The sequence below is a fragment of the Pseudophryne corroboree genome, chromosome 12, assembly GCF_028390025.1.
Source record: "Pseudophryne corroboree isolate aPseCor3 chromosome 12, aPseCor3.hap2, whole genome shotgun sequence".
Lineage (NCBI taxonomy): Eukaryota > Metazoa > Chordata > Amphibia > Anura > Myobatrachidae > Pseudophryne > Pseudophryne corroboree.
The window spans coordinates 67,289,909-67,307,223 of NC_086455.1; the positions used below are offsets into that span (position 1 = coordinate 67,289,909).

At 45.3% G+C, this 17,315-nt stretch overlaps 1 protein-coding gene across 4 annotated transcripts in view; it reads right to left on the reverse strand.

Annotated features, from left to right (window-relative positions):
• Window positions 1-4,599: 4,599 nt before the first annotated feature.
• Window positions 4,600-17,315, reverse strand: part of TUNAR (TCL1 upstream neural differentiation-associated RNA) — a 112,486-nt gene continuing 99,770 nt past the window's right edge. For all 4 annotated transcript variants that reach the window (XM_063946827.1, XM_063946829.1, XM_063946828.1 and 1 more), the window contains one exon: window positions 4,600-5,176. In XM_063946827.1, the coding sequence (XP_063802897.1) occupies window positions 4,996-5,151 (156 nt within the window). In that variant the 5' untranslated portion in view covers window positions 5,152-5,176 and the 3' untranslated portion in view covers window positions 4,600-4,995. The remainder of the gene's footprint in view (window positions 5,177-17,315) is intronic.

Below are 17,315 nucleotides of genomic sequence, written 5' to 3' on the forward strand. Positions count from 1 at the left end.
ACTTTAACGCTTGAGAAATATCTAACCCTGGGGGTCATTCTGACCCGATCGCTCGCTGCAGTTTCTCGCAGCGCAGCGATCGGGTCAGAACTGCGCATGCAGCAGCGCCGCAGTGCACCGGCGCATGCCAGCCGTCCTTGCCTATCGATCACCTCTGAGGCAGATGCGGTCGCTGGGCGGTGGGGGCTGGACAACAGGGGGCGCGGTCCAGACAACACAGGAGTGGCCGGACCATTGGGTGGGCGGCCGAGGCGGCTGCGTGACGTCACACGCAGCCGCTGCGGGCCGGGGAACGATGAGTAGCTCCCGGCCAGCACGCTAAAGCTGCGCTGGTCGGGAGCTACTCTTGAAATGCAAAGGCATCGATGCTGTGCGATGCCTTTGCCCTTCTGCGGTAGGGGGGGGGGGGCGGCATTGACATGTGGGGCGGACTAGCCCTGTGCTGGGCACCCCCCCGCATGTCAGTGTGAATGATTGTAGCTGTGCTAAATTTAGCACAGCTACGATCAACTCGGAAAGACCCCCCATGTACCAACCATCTGCTGGCTTGAAACAGTTTAGCCGTGGCCTACAAACTTTGGTGCTTTTGTCCAACCTCTTCTCTGAGCTTACACAGATCCAGATTATACTAAATTTTGTAGTCCTTGGGAAAGGAGAGATCTGTCAAACAATCAATGGTTTGCTCTAATTATGTAGTATTTATTGGTTTTATTTCAAATTCCAGACACAGGTGTCTCTGCAACATTGACAGAACTTCTGAACCAGGGTGGGGTGATGACCCTGTCATTTCTGACCTTTTTTTGTTTTGATTTAATGAAGAGCAGTAGCCAATGCCTGCTGGGAGTGACGGCACGTCACACCTCGTAACAGCCCTGAACCCGGCTATCTCTTCGTTGCCATTCACCAGCACTGCTGAACACTCTACTTTCAGCCTGCTGGGAGTAGGGGTGGCCATCGACCATCAACGATTTTAAATCATCAATAGTCTATGACCAATGGTAACTGCTTCTGGGGGAGAATCAGATGGTTTCCCGCCTTCGATGATACAGAGTTACTAAAAGAAATGTTTCTTCCTCCAAGGTTTCGGGACACAGAGCCTAGCTTCACTCCCCAACACCTATGAAGCACCGCCCCTGTGCTCTGATTGGCTTGCAGCTCATTGCATACTAAAGCAGCGGTAACTATCGGTGGGTGAAAGCAGGGGCGCTTTAAGAGAAGAGTAGGCCCGTGTGCTGCTTCCTCCATGTCATGAAGTGGCGGCTGCCGCACTTACCGCTGCGTCTCTCCGTGGGTCCCTGACATGCTAGCTGTGACCACTGAGGTGGCTGGCGATTTCACTGCGGCTCACGCCGTGAGTCCCTTGCCGGCCGCGGTCCTTGGGCACAACCATTGTCCCGGCGGTCAGCTATTCGTGGTGGCCAATCACGGGGCAGCGGGTCATGTGACCTCCTCCAATAGGAGGAGAGCGGAAGGTTTAAAGGAAGCACCGGGCAGAGCACCGGTGCCTGAGTATCATCGCACCCCAGCTACATGTCCAGCTACTCCTTTGACAAAGTCACGTGGAGCGTGACGAAATGCGTCAGGACCTCGCCTCCTTGCACACCTTGATCCAGGTATCCTTGAGGAAGCGAGCTGCCTATTCAAGCAATCTCCATACCGGCTCCACATCCCGGCTTCCATACTGCCGCAGGCGGTTATCATCAGCACGTCGCCAACAATTTGATCTACCCGCCCAGCAGCCTCTTGATTACCTCTCCACTGCATAGCAACAGGTGGGCACTGCAGGACTCTACAACCGAGGACACTTGGTTTGGACCAGCCCATTTGAGAGGTACTCATTCATGTGCCAAGCCACGGCTATCCCCATGCTATATTGGGACTGTATTTACGGCATGCCTTCTATCAGTTATTAACTGACCAGTCTCTCATTTGACTGTGGACACTTTCTATGGAGATATAAATTGGACATATTGTCTCTCTATTACTGAAGGAGCCAACTTTCAGCTCACATACTCTCAATACCAAGGTGTTTAGCATACAATTTTACATACTAAAAATACAAATTGATTTTAAATGTGATATTTTACTGTTATTAGTATAATAAAAACTTTTTCATAATTTTACACGTCAGCTCTTATTTTGTTTATTGCCCTGACACATTGCGCAGCCGTTTTCTTTTTCCAATTTATCTGATGTCCAGGCTCACGCCAGCTCTCAGGACTTAGAGAATACTTTGTTATCAGCTTAACCAGTTATACTGGTACCCAGCCCTGTTTACAGTGCGTTATCAGCTATACCAGTACCCAGCCTGGTTCACAGTGCGTTAACCAGTTATACCAATTTACAGTGTGCTAACCAGTGCTCCGGTAACCAGCCTGGTTCAGGCACACCGGTAGCCAGCCCGGTTCTCAGCTTCAACGGTAACCAGCCTGGTCCATAGTTCTCCGGTAACCAGCCCGATTCAGGCACGCTGGTAACCAGCCCGGTTCTCAGCTTCAACGGTAACCAGGCCAGTCCATAGTGCTCCAGTAACCAGCCCGGTTCAGGCATGGTGGTAACCAGCCCTATTCTCAGCTTCACCGGTAACCAGCCCAGTCCATAGTGCTCCGGTAATCAGCCAGGTTCTCAGTTTCTTCGGTATCCAGCCCGGTACAGACACGCTGGTAAACAGCCAGGCTCACAGTAACTCCGGGGATCTCATCTAGTCAGTCACTAATATACCTTGAATAGTCTACACACCAGTCGTCCATCACCTCATTCCAAGTAGTCACTCCTGAACTCCTGCATGAGGAAGACTGCACCAGTTCCCCATCCTGACCATCGGTAGAGTCTCCGGGGACACAAACACCTAGTCCGGTGACACTCAGTTCGGATCCCCTCCTCTCTGCAAGCAGCGCTAGAGAGTCTGAGCACTAGAGGGCTCAGACTCTACTATGCATGTGCAGATCACTGGGAAAATGGTGCAAGGGACATTTTCCCAGTGATTTCTATACTGCATGTGCAGAACACCATGAAAATAGCCACTGTGCCATTTTCACAGTGATTCCACAGCGCTGCTGACATTGGCGCAGGACTCCAGAGAGGTAAGTATTAAAAAAATGGGTGCAGTGTGTGTGGTGGGGGCCCCCTCTGAAATCAGGGGCCCATGTGCACCACACACACACTGCACCCCTTATAGAGACGCCAGTGGGTGAAACCATGGATGGTTACCTTGCAGATGGTTTCACACCATCAAGGTTATCAATGAATAACCTATCGAGGGCCATCCCTAGGTGGGAGTGGTAATGACATCAAGCCTCCTCCCAGCATCCCCACAGCCGCACCTGACCGTCTTTCCCCTGCACCCTGTCAGACTCATGAAGCACTGAAACAGTCACCCTTGCTGGGACATCCACGGGAGGTGGCATGAATGTCCTAGTAGTGCAGAAAGCACCACAGCAGAGTCATATTAAGGGTGGCCCTGCGTCACATGTCCGCAACTACCCTCTTCCATAAGGGGCTCAGCAGGCAATAATTTGTCTGCTGCAAACTGGCACAAAGGAGTAGATAGAAATGAACTGCTGGATGACATGGAGAGATTGTAAGATAGATAAGGGCAGAGGAGGAGAGCCAGATGAGGAGAGAGGGCTGGAATAGCTGTTGGGTGGGTCAAACAAGGAGAAAGGAAAACTGCATGAGTAGTGGGGCCCAGGTTACAGGAGAAGAGATAGTTAGCTGAGGGGAGAGAGGGACAGCAGAAGGGGATTACAGACAGAACAGAAAGGGATAGCTGGGGAGAGAGAGGGACAGCAACAGGTGTACTACAGTGAGAATAGAGAGTTCGCTGGGTAGGGAAGGCAGCAGTAATGAGGAAAAAAGAGGGAGAGCTGAGAGTAAACAGAGAAGCAGCCTTCCTGGGCTCCTATCTGTAAGGAGAGACATCATCTCTCCTCTCCACACCCCACAAGTGATGCAGAGAGAGGAGCTGTGGCGGCAGAGTTAAAAGTCCCTCAGGCACACTATCCAGATGTGTGTGCTGCTTATAAGGTGATTGGGAGGGATAGGGGTGGAGACGGAGGCCCTACTACTACTCTGTGGCATTATGTGTAAGGGGCACTACTACTGTGTGACAATGCTCAAGGAGCATTACTACTGTGTGGGCATTATGTGTAAATTGCACTACTACTATTCTGTGGCATAATGTTTAAAGGGCACTACAGCTGTGTGGGCATAATATGTAAGGGGCACCACTACTGTGTGGGTGTAATGTGTAAGGGGTTCTACTACTGTGTGCACATAATGTGTAATGGGCACTACTATTGTGTGGTGTACCGTTCAAGGGGCACCACAGCTGCGTGGTGTAACATGTAAGCTGCACTACTACTAGAAGTGTGGCTAGCAAGGACGCCATATCCAGTGAGGCCATGCCCCTTGTAGCGAGGCTACACCTTTTTTCCGTGCCTTTGGTGCACGGAAATGTAGCTATCACCACCTCCCCGCTTCCCTTCTCATAGTGCACGCCCTGTCATTTTCTTCTGCATCCACCCCTGGTTGAATGGATTACCTTTCATAAGGAGAGCATGTTAGAGGAAATTTCTTTTAATTGATAATAAATCTCAGATATATTTGGTACATGCTAAAAAGTATTGCACTTAAAGTACAGATAAAAACATTCATATCAACAGGAGCAGATTGAAGTGTAGCAAGGAGAAAAATCTTTAATTTTTAAACTGTTATGGCAGTTTTTCATTATGCAGCCTAGCACTGTCCATGTTATGGTATGAATAAAATATGAAGAAAAAGAAGTATGACCTTTGCATCACTTCCCATCAGTGATGTGCTATAATATATACAGCATGTTCCTGGGGGATGCTTTCCAGTGCATGGGAAAAAGTTTGAAGATTGTTTTGTTGCAAAGAAGAAAACTTTGTAGCCTGTTCTTCATTCCAACTCTACTCCAAAGTTCCAGGAGGCAGTATCGATAGTCAGTCTGCATGTCATTCAGTCTCAAAATATTTATAATGTAGTATAAATGTAGACAAAAATAATGACAATCAAGTTAAGTATGGTCCCAATAATCCCGAGCATGGCCAGGATGGATTCTTCTTTGCTTTCCTTTTCTTGGTTGCCTTTGTCGTCTTCATTTCCACCAGTGATTACCATCTTGGTCATGAATTCCAATGTACCTCTGCTCTACCTACACAGAGAAAAGATTAGACATTAAATTATTAAAGAGACTTTAATCTCAAATGCATCGGACTGTGTAGGATAGGCAAGAAGAAATTCAGGGGAAGATTTTTCAAAGAATGGTCGTATTCTTAAAGTGGCCATCATTTATAATGCCAACCTGGTTTTGCCTTGTAAATGATTGCCACTTTAAAAATATACCCATTCTCTGATTCAATATTAAAACTTCAGCTTCTCGCACCTTGTGATATTTATCCCTTGCTGTCCTGACAGATTTTTTAACCAGTGTATTCAACTGTATTATAGATTGCAAGAGCATCACTTCTGCATCATTCTATGGTGGCTAACATTGTAATGTCACCTTTAACTGCAAGAAGAACTACCTGTAGTGTCACTAATAAACATTGATATTTGTAAACCAGAGACTATTGGTGTCCAATTCAGCACTGTATTTCAGAGTAAGTAAAGAAGAAAAAAGTAAAGTAAAAGGACGACAGCTTAGAGTTTAAACTAGTGCTGACTAAACTGAATAATGACCAATATCAGCTTTGGAAATTTAAGATAGAGATGCTGCTTTCCAAGTGGGTAAGAACATAATTTGTAAAACCATTGGTAGCCACCCTTTTGTGCACTGTAAGAACATAATTTGAAAACCAGGTGTAGTCACACTTTTTTCTGGCACACACAATGCCAGAAAAAATACCAGTGAACAAGGCTCTTTAGTGGAATTTACACAATACCTTTGAAAAACCAGGCTTATAGGTAAAGACCAGTATAAAAATAACGTTTACTGTATTTGACAATGTAGAAAGTAATTCTATCTATCTATCTATCTATCTATCTATCTATATATCTATCTATCTATCATTATATCTATCTATATACTGTGTATATAGATACATATAATAAAACTATAAGGGATGTGTCTGTATATAGCAGAAATATACTTCTAGGGACTGTTTTTCAGAAATATACTTCTAGGGACTGTTTATGAACTATGGAGATGGAAAAAATAGTTTCATAATTTTTGTCTGTCTGTTCATTCCGGCATCACGCAAAAACTACTGGATGATCTTGTTTTCACTATTGCATAGCTTAGTGACCTAGAAAGAAACTGAGGTATGTATGATCTTGCTGTGACATCAGGGAGGTAAAAACAGACACTTGACACAATCGTGTGTGCAGTGTGCCGGCTCCTCAAGTCCAAAATGACTATATGTACAGTTTATAAATATTTATATACACAATACAGTATATACATATATTGCACACCCTGAAAAACATTCAGGGCTGTAGGTGTAGACCTCAAAACCAGTTGGTTCTCCCATAGGCAGCTTTAAGTGGCTTGCTCACGAGTTAGTAGCCCCAAGCATAGTTTTACATTATCCCCTGAAGGAAAAACTGCAAATATTATTAAATATAACTCCACATGCCTAGGTCCTTCAGAGTTCTGCCCAAACCCAGTATATCTCAACAGCACGATAACACCAGTATTACTGCAGTGTGCCTTATCATGCACAAAGAGTGGAGGAAGGATGAGAATACTGGTGAAGGGAAATGTTGTATAGGCACTGATATGCCTGTTGGTGAATGGCAAACTTGACATTTTCTTTTTCATTTTCTTCTTCTTTCTCTCCTCTAGAGATGTTACTTTTTTCTTTTTCTTTTTTTTTTAGTTATGCTCATGATACTCTATATTACAAACACACAACAGTTAAATTAAGATACAAATTTGTGTTCCCTACAGAAAAAGGAGGTCTGGAAGTCGAAGGGGTATGATTAGGAGTGGCCCCCAGAGCATATCTCCCAAGCCTAGCTGAGGCGGCATATGGTCTGACTCACCTAGGGTAAGGAAGGTATGTGCAAGCTGGTAAGAGCCTACTGGAGTGCACCAGAGTTTTCTTCTCATGCAGGTGAGAAAGCAATGACCTGTCTTACTTGCTTGAGGAAGAATATTGGTAAGGCAATACCAACAGAGCCATCCCATATCCCTCCTGCAGACGGATCTTTTCAGGAAATACAAATCGACTTCGCACAGTTAACACCCTTTAGAATTATTATTATGTATTGGTGTGCACTGATGTTTTCTCAAACTGGGTAGAGGCATTTCCTGCTGCCACGGATGCTGCTGTGTTTATCGCAAAGAAAAATTGCGCAGAAATTTGTGTGTAGATAATGGTACCCCTAGAAGTAGGAGCAAAGCTTGAAATTGTACTATTGTGATCATAGATACTGCCACTAGTATTATGTAGCATCGGAACCACTCCCATATCTTCACCCTCTTCGAAATTTGTTTTGGTTTTGGTATTTGTGGGGTTTTTTTTTTTTTTTGGAAGACAACCTCATGTCATGATTGATCCGCACAATGATCAGAAATACACCAATGAGGTGAAAGTACAGTACCTTATTGAGATGAGCCAGCATTTGAGAACTTGACAAAAGAACTTGAAACTGTTGATTGCTGGTATGCCAAATACTAACTGTCTTGATTGTGAACCAAGAGACTGTGTGTTTGTTCTTACGCTCAGGTTGCCTAATAGACTGGTGGGAAGGACCATACCAAGTTTTGTTGACTGCACTATCCCAGTGAAAGTAGCCGAGAGAGAGATTTGGGTCCACGATTCCCATTGCAGGAAAGTCGGTAGTCCGGAAGGAACTCGTAAATGGAGTGAGATCGCAAAAGTATCACCAGAGACTCTGTTCCGTGAAGACTGAGAGGCGGCACTGTTGAACACTACCTGAGCGTACTAAAGGATTACAGAAAGACCAGTCGTTGTAATTGATTTGTTATGAACAAGAGTTGTTTTGTTCTATTTCTCTTTTCTCTCTTTCCCGCTGACAAACATTTTTTTTTCAGGACTTTCTATTTTTGCGAGTTGGCCAGATGGATTAGAATGGTGATTGCACAAGCTTATGCGCAGGCTGGTCTCACTCTCCTGCTGCTATTACAGCACATTCTACTTGGTCTGTTGGAGCATCTTGGGTGGCCCGCTGTGGCGCATCCTCAGAACAATTGTGCAAGGCGGCTAGGTGGTCCTCTGTGAACACATTTATTAGGTTCTATGCCTTTGATACTCCCTCCTCCCAGGATGCTTCCTTTGGACGCCGGGTTCTCATACCCACTAAGGTGCGTCCCCTCCCTTGAGGCACTGCTCTAGGACATCCCCGATGTTTCCCTGTAGAAACCAATGTAACCTGCTGCAGAAAAGGAGAGTTATGGTAGACTTACCATTGTTAACTCTCTTTCTGCGAGGAACATTGGGTTCCACAGGGTGCCCACCCTGACGCACCTAGCTTCTATGGGTTTGTATGGCATTAGCCGCTGGTCCCTTCTCCTGTCGTGAGAATGTGGTTCTAGTGACTAACATCTACCTTCTCTCTTACCTGCTCCTGCATTGGACTGGTTAAAGAAACTCAGCTCACAATGCCTGGAGGCAGAGTTATAGAGGAGGCCCCAATGCATCCTGGGACAGCCTAAAGCTTTAGCCTGTTGGTGCCTCTCGATCAAGATCCACTCTATACCCTGATGTTTCCCTGTGGAACCCATTGTACCTCGCAGAAAGAGAGTTAACAATGGTAAGTCTACCATAACTCTCCTTTTTGGCGCACCTCTGCTACCTCCTCGCCCTTTCTACAAAAAGTGCATGGTAGTAAGCTCTTCATCTTTAAAAGAAGTCTGCACTGTCCCAACTTCCGTCCTAGCCAGCTGTCTCTCTTCACTGATGCATTACTGGGAAGTCCCAGGATGTCCCAGCAGGCCACGCCTCTTCCCAGTAATGCATCAGTGAAGAGAGACAGCCAGATAGCACAGAGGATGGGACATAGCACAGTTTGCTGACATACCCCGAATACAGCTGGGCAGTCCCGCTAATTGGGCACTGTCCCGCTGTCCCACACGTGGCCCGCAGTATCCTGCACAGGGACGGCAACAGAAATCTTTGGGCCCGGTACCTTGACATCTCTGGGGCCCCCTCAGATTTTATATATATATATATATATACACACATATTAGCGCAACAGTTTTTGCGGCGCTATGTAAGAAACTGTTAATAATTAAATAAATAAATATATATAGATTTATTTATCTACACTTATACATAAAAATGTATGTACCTTCTTTCTCCCACACAACCCACAGTATATCTCTGCCCAACGACTCCATGCTGCATTCTCAGCTCCCCCACCCCATCCCAAAGCCCTGTATCCCTTCACCAAGCCACTATTACCCCAGTGTACAGACACAAACACCGCACAGCAGGAACCATGCAGCCCTCACATCCCACCAGAAGAGGCTGGTGCACGGGAATCCTGGCCAGCGGAGCTGATGCCATGTCCTATAACTACTGTAACAGAGCTGAACCCGTAAGAACAAGTGCACACTCATGGTGCACAGTCACTGTGTGTGAGAGGCTCCTGTCACTCTGAGGCTGCACCCACACTGGCTACAGCTTGCTGCCCTATTTGGACAAGATGGCTCATATCCCTGCTGGGCACTAAGTACGTATCCTTGGGGCCCCTCTGATCCTTGGGGCCCGGTATAGGTGTCCCCTTTGGCCCCCCCTGTCACCACCCATGATCCCGGGGGGGGGCACAGATTGGAAGTGCCAGTGATCACCTCAGCAGGAGATCACTGAATAGATGCTATGCGCATGCATGTATCAGTGCAGAGAGGGTTAGCCGGGGGCTGCCCAACTGCTCAAGGAGCTCTGGACATGCCCCCAAAATGATGAAAATGGGGGTCGCCCCTCTGTCTGTTGCCTCGCCCCCTCTCCTCCCAAGACCACGCCCCCTCTCCTCCCAAGACCATGCCCCCTTTTCAGTCATGGCCGCACCTCCGATGTGGCAGGTCCCGACTTATTTGAGTCGCAAGTTTGGAGGTTTGGGCTGATTTTAAAGGTGAAGCCGCCCACTGGAATCCGGAGGTAAGCTCCGTGGCTCTGTCATGTTTGAGGGGGGGCAAGCTGCTCCCTTGCTCCCCCCATTCCTCTGGTGCTGAGTATATACTGTATGACTTTTTTATTTAAATGGTGTGGTTACATACGACAGGCACTGCAAGTTAAGTCCCATGTATTAAAGCCAACTGTTTAAATCTATAATGTGGGATTCAATTAATTTGCCGGCTGTCGGGATCCTGGCAGTCAGGATACCAACGCCAGAATCCCGATAGCCAACAATGCCGACAGCCGGAATCCCAGTGCACAGGGGCTATGAACCTGTGACGAGCGCAGCGAGCCACCGAGCGCCCGCAGTATGGCGGGCGCATCAAACCCGCAAGGGGCTCTTAGCTCTTTCCCCGCTGACGGCATTCTGATGGGCAGGATGCCACTGTCGGAATCTTAACAGCCGGCATTTCACCGCCAATAAATAGTATACCCATATAATGTTGCACTGTGAGTGAACAGAAAGTACTGTATTCTGGGTAATATTTGTTATAAAATGTGGGAGGAGGCAATGTAAAACTTGGGAAATGGCCACATGGAAATACTCTAGGGACACTTTCATAAGAAGTCTAAAATTCCATGAAAGTGATGTCACACCTGCTCTTATAATTATCACACAAGGAATTCTCTCCCTGGCATTAGAAAATCTGAACTCTGATATTACTGTATGTGCAGCATGTTACCAAGGGGTAATTCAGAGTTAATCAAAGCAGCAAATTTGTTAGCAGTTGGGCAACACCATGGGCCTAATTCAGACCCGATCGCTGCTGTGTGAACTGAACTGTGTATGCACCGCAATGCGCAGGCGCGTCGGTCCGCAGTGATGGGGAGCACAGGGCAGCATCGGGATGGTGCGAACAAAGCGATTGAATGGGCGATTGCAAGGTGACTGACAGGAAGAGGCCATTTGTGGGTGGCAACTGACCGTTTTAGAGGAGTGTCCGCAAAAAAACGCAGGAGGATCCAGGCGTTTGGAAGGAGGGTTTCTGATGTCAGCTCCGAACCCGATCGTCGCAGCAGCTGAGTAAGTCCTGGGCTGTGCAGAGACTGCACAATCTTTTGACTGTGCAGCTCTCTGCACATGCGATCGCACAGCTGCACAGCGATTTCCCCTCCCCCTGTAGGCGAGACTACCTGATCGCAGGGATGCAAAAAACGCTTCCCAGTGGTCAGGTGTGAAGTACCCCCCATGTGCACTGCAGGTGTGGCAGATATAACATTTGCAGAGAGAGTTAGATTTGGGTGGGTTATTTTGTTTCTGTGCAGGGTAAATACTGGCTGCTTTATTTTTACACTGCAATTTAGATTTCAGTTTGAATACACGCCACCCAAATCTAACTCTCTCTGCACATGTTATATCTGCCCCCCCCCCCCCCCTGCAGTGCACATGGGGGGTAATTCAGACCTGATCGCTCACTAGCGGTTTTTGCAGCACTGCGATCAGGTCAGAACTGCGCATGCGTATGCACGGCAGTGCGCAGGTGTGTCGCATGGGTACAAAGCGGATCATTGCTGTGCGATGGGTTTTACGAAGAATCCATTCGCACAGCCGATCGCAAGGTGATTGACAGGAAGAAGGTGTTTGTGGGTATCAACTGACTTTTCTGGTAGTGGTTGGAAAAACGCATCCAAGCGTTTGCAGGGCAGGCGTCTGATGTCAATTCCGGCCCCAGACAGGCTGAAGTGATCGCAGTGGCTGAGTAAGTCCTGGGCAACTCAGAAACTGCACAAAGTTTTTTTGTACCACTCGGCTGCACATGCGATCGCACACTTGAACAGCTAAAATACACTCCCCGGTGGGCGGCGACTATGCGAACGCAGGACTGCAATAAAACACTAGCGAGCAATCAGGTCTGAATTAGGCCCTAGGTTTTGCCCAACTGCTAACAAATTTGCTGCTGCAATCAACTCTGAATCAGGCCCCAAGATCTAAGAAATAAAGAATACTCTGATCATTAAGTGGAACCAATTACTATAACAATCGGAGACATCTCTCACAGCACATTGGGAAATGGTTGGTACACAAAAGGAAACTTCTTCAAGTACAATAATAAAAATCCTCTGTGGCTGTGCTACGCATACTTACTGTGAACAATGAGCCAGAAACAGCCAGTATCTATTATAATTATACTCATCCAAGTCAAAGAAGGGAGCCGCAGTTTACAAGGGCCCTCATTCCGAGTTGTTCGCTCGCAAGCGGATTTTAGCAGATTTGCTCATGCTAAGCCGCCGCCTACTGGGAGTGAATCTTAGCATCTTAAAATTGCGAACGTAGTAATCACAATATTGCGATTACACACCTCGTAGCAGTTTCTGAGTAACTTCAACCTTACTCGGCATCTGCGATCATTTCAGTGCTTGTCGTTCCTGGTTTGACGTCACAAACACACCCAGCGTTCGCCCAGACACTCCTCCGTTTCTCCGGCCACTCCTGCGTTTTTTCCGGAAACGGTAGCGTTTTTTCCCACACGCCCATAAAACGGCCAGTTTCCGCCCAGTAACACCCATTTCCTGTCAATCACATTACGATCGCCAGAACGATGAAAAAGCTGTGAGTAAAAATCCTAACTACATAGCAAATTTACTTGGCGCAGTCGCAGTGCGGACATTGCGCATGCGCATTTAGCGGAAAATCGCTGCGATGCGAAGATTTTTACCGAGCGAACAACTCGGAATGACCTCCAAGAAGCTCAATTGTTATGAATCATGCAGTCCGAGATATAGTAATACATTTATCTCAGTATTTTATTACTATTATTATTTTTTATTTATGAGGTATCACAAGTGGTTCACAGCGAATAAACAGGACACATAAAACAAACCTATTCATTTTATCTACAGAAACTCTGAATGCCAATTTTTTGGGGTCAAGACAATTTAATCAGAGTTGGTGAATACACTATAGTGCGCTTTTCTGACACACCGCTCGCCAAGGATTGTAATCCAAATAAAGGAAGTGCAAAAATCTGATGTCTGATTAATTATGTTTTCTGTTGCAACATTTGAACTGCGGGTTTGTATGCATCATTTATCTATGGGAGAGATGGCACCATAATGCATTGTGGGAAGAAAATAAGTGTCTGGATGGAGTATGATACTTTGGGCAATGGTCTGCTGGGGAACTCTGGGTCTGTTCATTTATGTGGACACTAATTTTATGGGTACCACCTACCTAAACATTGTTGCGGGCCAAGTACATCTACTGTGTCCTGGCATATTGAACCAATTTTTTGAGAATGGCTTGGGGAATATGATGAAAAGTTCAAGGTTTAGTCCTAGTTTCCAAATTCAGATCTCAAGCCAATAAAAACTCCAAAACATATTAAATGTGTATCTGTCCAACCAATCAACTAATTGGCTGGTTGGAGCGAAAACTCCAAAACATATGAAATGTGTATCTGTCCAACCAATCAACTAATTGGCTGGTTGGAGCTAAAATCTATGCATGGGAGGAAATGACAATCAAACGTATATAAACAATTTGTCTGAACTATTGTTTTTGTCCATTTTTCAAATGGACAAAAACAAACGGTCGATTGACATTTGCCCCCATACATTACCAGAATTTCATTCCAAGCAGCCAACTATTAGGTGCACCAATTCAATCTGCAGTGGCACAACCTTGTAACTTAAGCTCGGTACACACCAGACGATATATCGTCCTATCCGGCAGATTGAACGGATATATTGTGCACATTGTCTAGTGTGTACAGAATATTGCGCATTCCCACTGGTCATTCATCGCATCTTCTGATCTGCCTGTAGTGCAGGCCGATCAGAGGATATTCTGAATGACACCAAGCTTCTGGATGTGGCCACTGAATGATATATTGTGCGCTATATCATTCAGTGTGTATGAGACAGCCGATGTATTGTTACATCGGTCATCCCGGCAGCTAACAGCCACATCGCCTAGTGTGTACCCAGCCTTAAAGGATCATCGGGAAATGACCTGGCACCAGATACTACAGGACGTCTTCAGGAGTCTTGTAGAGTTGGTTCCTTGGCAGGTTAGAGCTGTTTTGGTGGGTGTGGTACAGAAGGTCTACAGTAATTAGATAGTCATTAGGTCAACCCATACTGTTGACAAAAGGTCAACATGAAAATGGTCAACACAAAAAAGGTTGACACAACTTTTAACAAAATTTTTGCTTCATTTTCTGTTTCATCATATGTGACCACATTTATTGCAAATGTAGACCCTTGCGGGCCTGCTGTGTTCTCCACACTGCGAGCAAGGTGCCTCGCTCTGCTACCATTGCGCTCGACACAGGTTACTATTCCCAATGTGTGGTTGGTAAACCAAGCAATAGTTGAAAAATATGCGAAAACACCAGAAAAACTTGTGTTGACCATATGTGTGTTAACCATTGTCATGTCAACATCTTGAACCTGTTAACCTTTTGTGCTTGTCGACCTTAAGCACTGTCTGTATTTTACCTGCCGACCTTTAGACCCTGTCAACCATTTGACCATGTTGACCTAAAGCATGTCAACCATATGGTGTCGACCTATTAACTGTCTATCTAGACAGTGCATATCTATCATCTGGATACCGTTTTGGCGGCAGAGGAGCAAAAGAATATTAGGCACGTGGTCATAATATTATGGCTTGCCGGTGTATAATGACCATCAAGAGGACTCTTTGGGCCTAATGTAGACTTAATGATACACAAGCTAGTATGCCGTTTGTGGCCGGATACATGATAAACTTGTGGCACGTTCGCCATTATCTAAATGGATGTACTGGCACTAGGCACCATGGGACTTATTCAGCTTCAGTTGCAAAATCCCAGATCAGGTGATTATCGGCAGACTGTGCATGAGCTGCAAATGCATTGCATGTGCGCAGTGGCTAAAATGCAATTGCAATTTAGTGATATGTCTTAGCAATTTGATTGACAGGAAGTGACCGTTCGTGGCTATTAACATGATATTTGTGGGGAGTGGTTGGAAAAACGCAGACGGATCATGGCTATTTTCGGGGCATGCATCTGACGTCATTTGAAATAGATTGTGACTAAAAACATGGTGCGAGTGTGACTGCATTCTCATTATTCTGAGTAACCCTGGGTCAACCGCAATTGTCGATGGTACTCGATTTCTACGTATGCAATATGCAATTTTGCGATTGCATCAGTGGATGTCTTTAGCTTTCTGGTCAGCTCTTCCCATGTGATTTTTAGCAGAAGCAGAATTGAGAAAATCGCAATTTCTGTCTCAATAGCAATCCAAGCTGAATTAGGCCCCATATACTGTAAATCAGGGGTTCTCAAACTCGGTCCTCAGGACCCCACACAGTGCATGTTTTGCAGGTAACCCAGCAGGTGCACAGGTGTATTAATTACTCACAGACACATTTTAAAAGGTCCACAGGTGGAGCTAATTATTTCACTTGCGATTCTGTGAGGAGACCTGCAAAACATGCACTGTGTGGGGTCCTGAGGACCGAGTTTGAGAACCTGTGCTGTAAATGTATGTTTAATTATGTGTTTTCAAATTTTAGAGAGATAAAAGCAAATCAACTTTTAATAGCAGCACTCTTTCCCTTCCACAAGAAAATTAATTCTTCTTTCATAAAAATAACATGTTTAATACTTTATTAATAATCTTATAAAATAAAGAAGAAATTTCAATACCCATATGTGATGTAGGTATCTTTATTGTCATCACATATGATGTATTATATGTCCTCTTAGTATAAAGGGGTCATGTAGAGTGAAGTATAAAATCAGTAGAGACAGAATAACGTGTAGAAAAGAAAATCATTTTTCATGAATGGAAGTGTTTTAAAAGAAAATGGTAGTACGTTGTCTTTATTCTATAAATTGGTCCAGTACCTGTGATTTAACAGATTATATCTGTGATTTTTCATGCAACCACTAACTGTTATTGCCAGTGATGTCTATGAAGGGTTACAAATGTAATATTTGCAAATTCGTTGTTCAATGATCACAATGTAACATTTGTTGCTTTTTAATGGTATGATGAGGATGTTTGGAACAACACTGCAATGTGGAATATATTCCTGTTTTCAATTGCTGGATGATGATATATCTTCCTACTCTCCAAATGGTGGATAATTCCACCTATTAATAAGGCTAATAATCTCTATTCCAGCTATATTATTCAGGAATGGTGCCAAATGCAGATCTATGTTCCTTAGCACTTAATATGTTAGAAAAGCAGACTAATTGCTGCTGTGTTATTTCTTCCTCATATATCCAGATGACGATTTGAATATCTGTTCATATGTGGTCGCTGGGCAGCAGCCAGAATAAAGAAGAAAGTGATCGCTAGCGCGATCGCAAGAAGATTGACAGCGGGGTGGTGTTCCGGGGTGTCTACTCACAGTTTTCTGGGTGTGGAGATCCAAACACAGGCGTGTCCAGGCGTTTGGAGGGCGGATGTCTGACATCAAATCCGGAACCTTCATCGCTGGATCGATCACACAGGGTAAGTAACTGCAGGGCTGCACAAGCGATCGCAGCCCTGCTATGCTAAAATACACTTCCCCATAGGCGGCGTCTAGTTGATTGCACGAGCAGCAAAAAGTTGCTACGTGCGATCAACTTGGAATGACCCCCTATATCTGAACTAGAGACTATCAATGTGGTAGGTCAACCAAACAAAAGATTGTCTGCTAGAGCACTTGTCTGCTAGAGCAAATATCGGCATGCCACCTAGATGATGTGATAAGGAATTTGCAAACATTGCATTAAGTGAAACTTTAAATACTCCTGAGCCAAAATCAAAGACTGATTGTTGTGAGTAGGAAACAAGACTTTGCAAGATTTGAGTCAAAAGTACAAATACATCAAGAATCATGATGGCGACAGAAGTCCAAAGATTGTGAGTCAAAGACTGTTGCCAAGGCCTGTGCTGTCAGTAAGAGGAGTTTTTCAGCTATCAAGAAAGTCAAACTAAAGTTGCTTGATATGTTAATGTTCTTTTATGTAACTAATCTCACCTTTTTTACAGTTTGCTACATGAAAGCTTCATTTGTGTAACATGGAGAAGCTTGTAGCGAGTAGGGTGGAAGAACAGCAGAGCGCATGTGCGGCTCCAACTTGTTACTGCGTCGAGTGACATAGTGGAAGACAGACATATCCTCCTTACCACCAAGAGATCTGTTGTTCCAGCACCCTTCATCCAAAGGACAGTCACCAGCTGGAAAGCTGCCAGAACCATGCTCAGCTTCATGCCTCA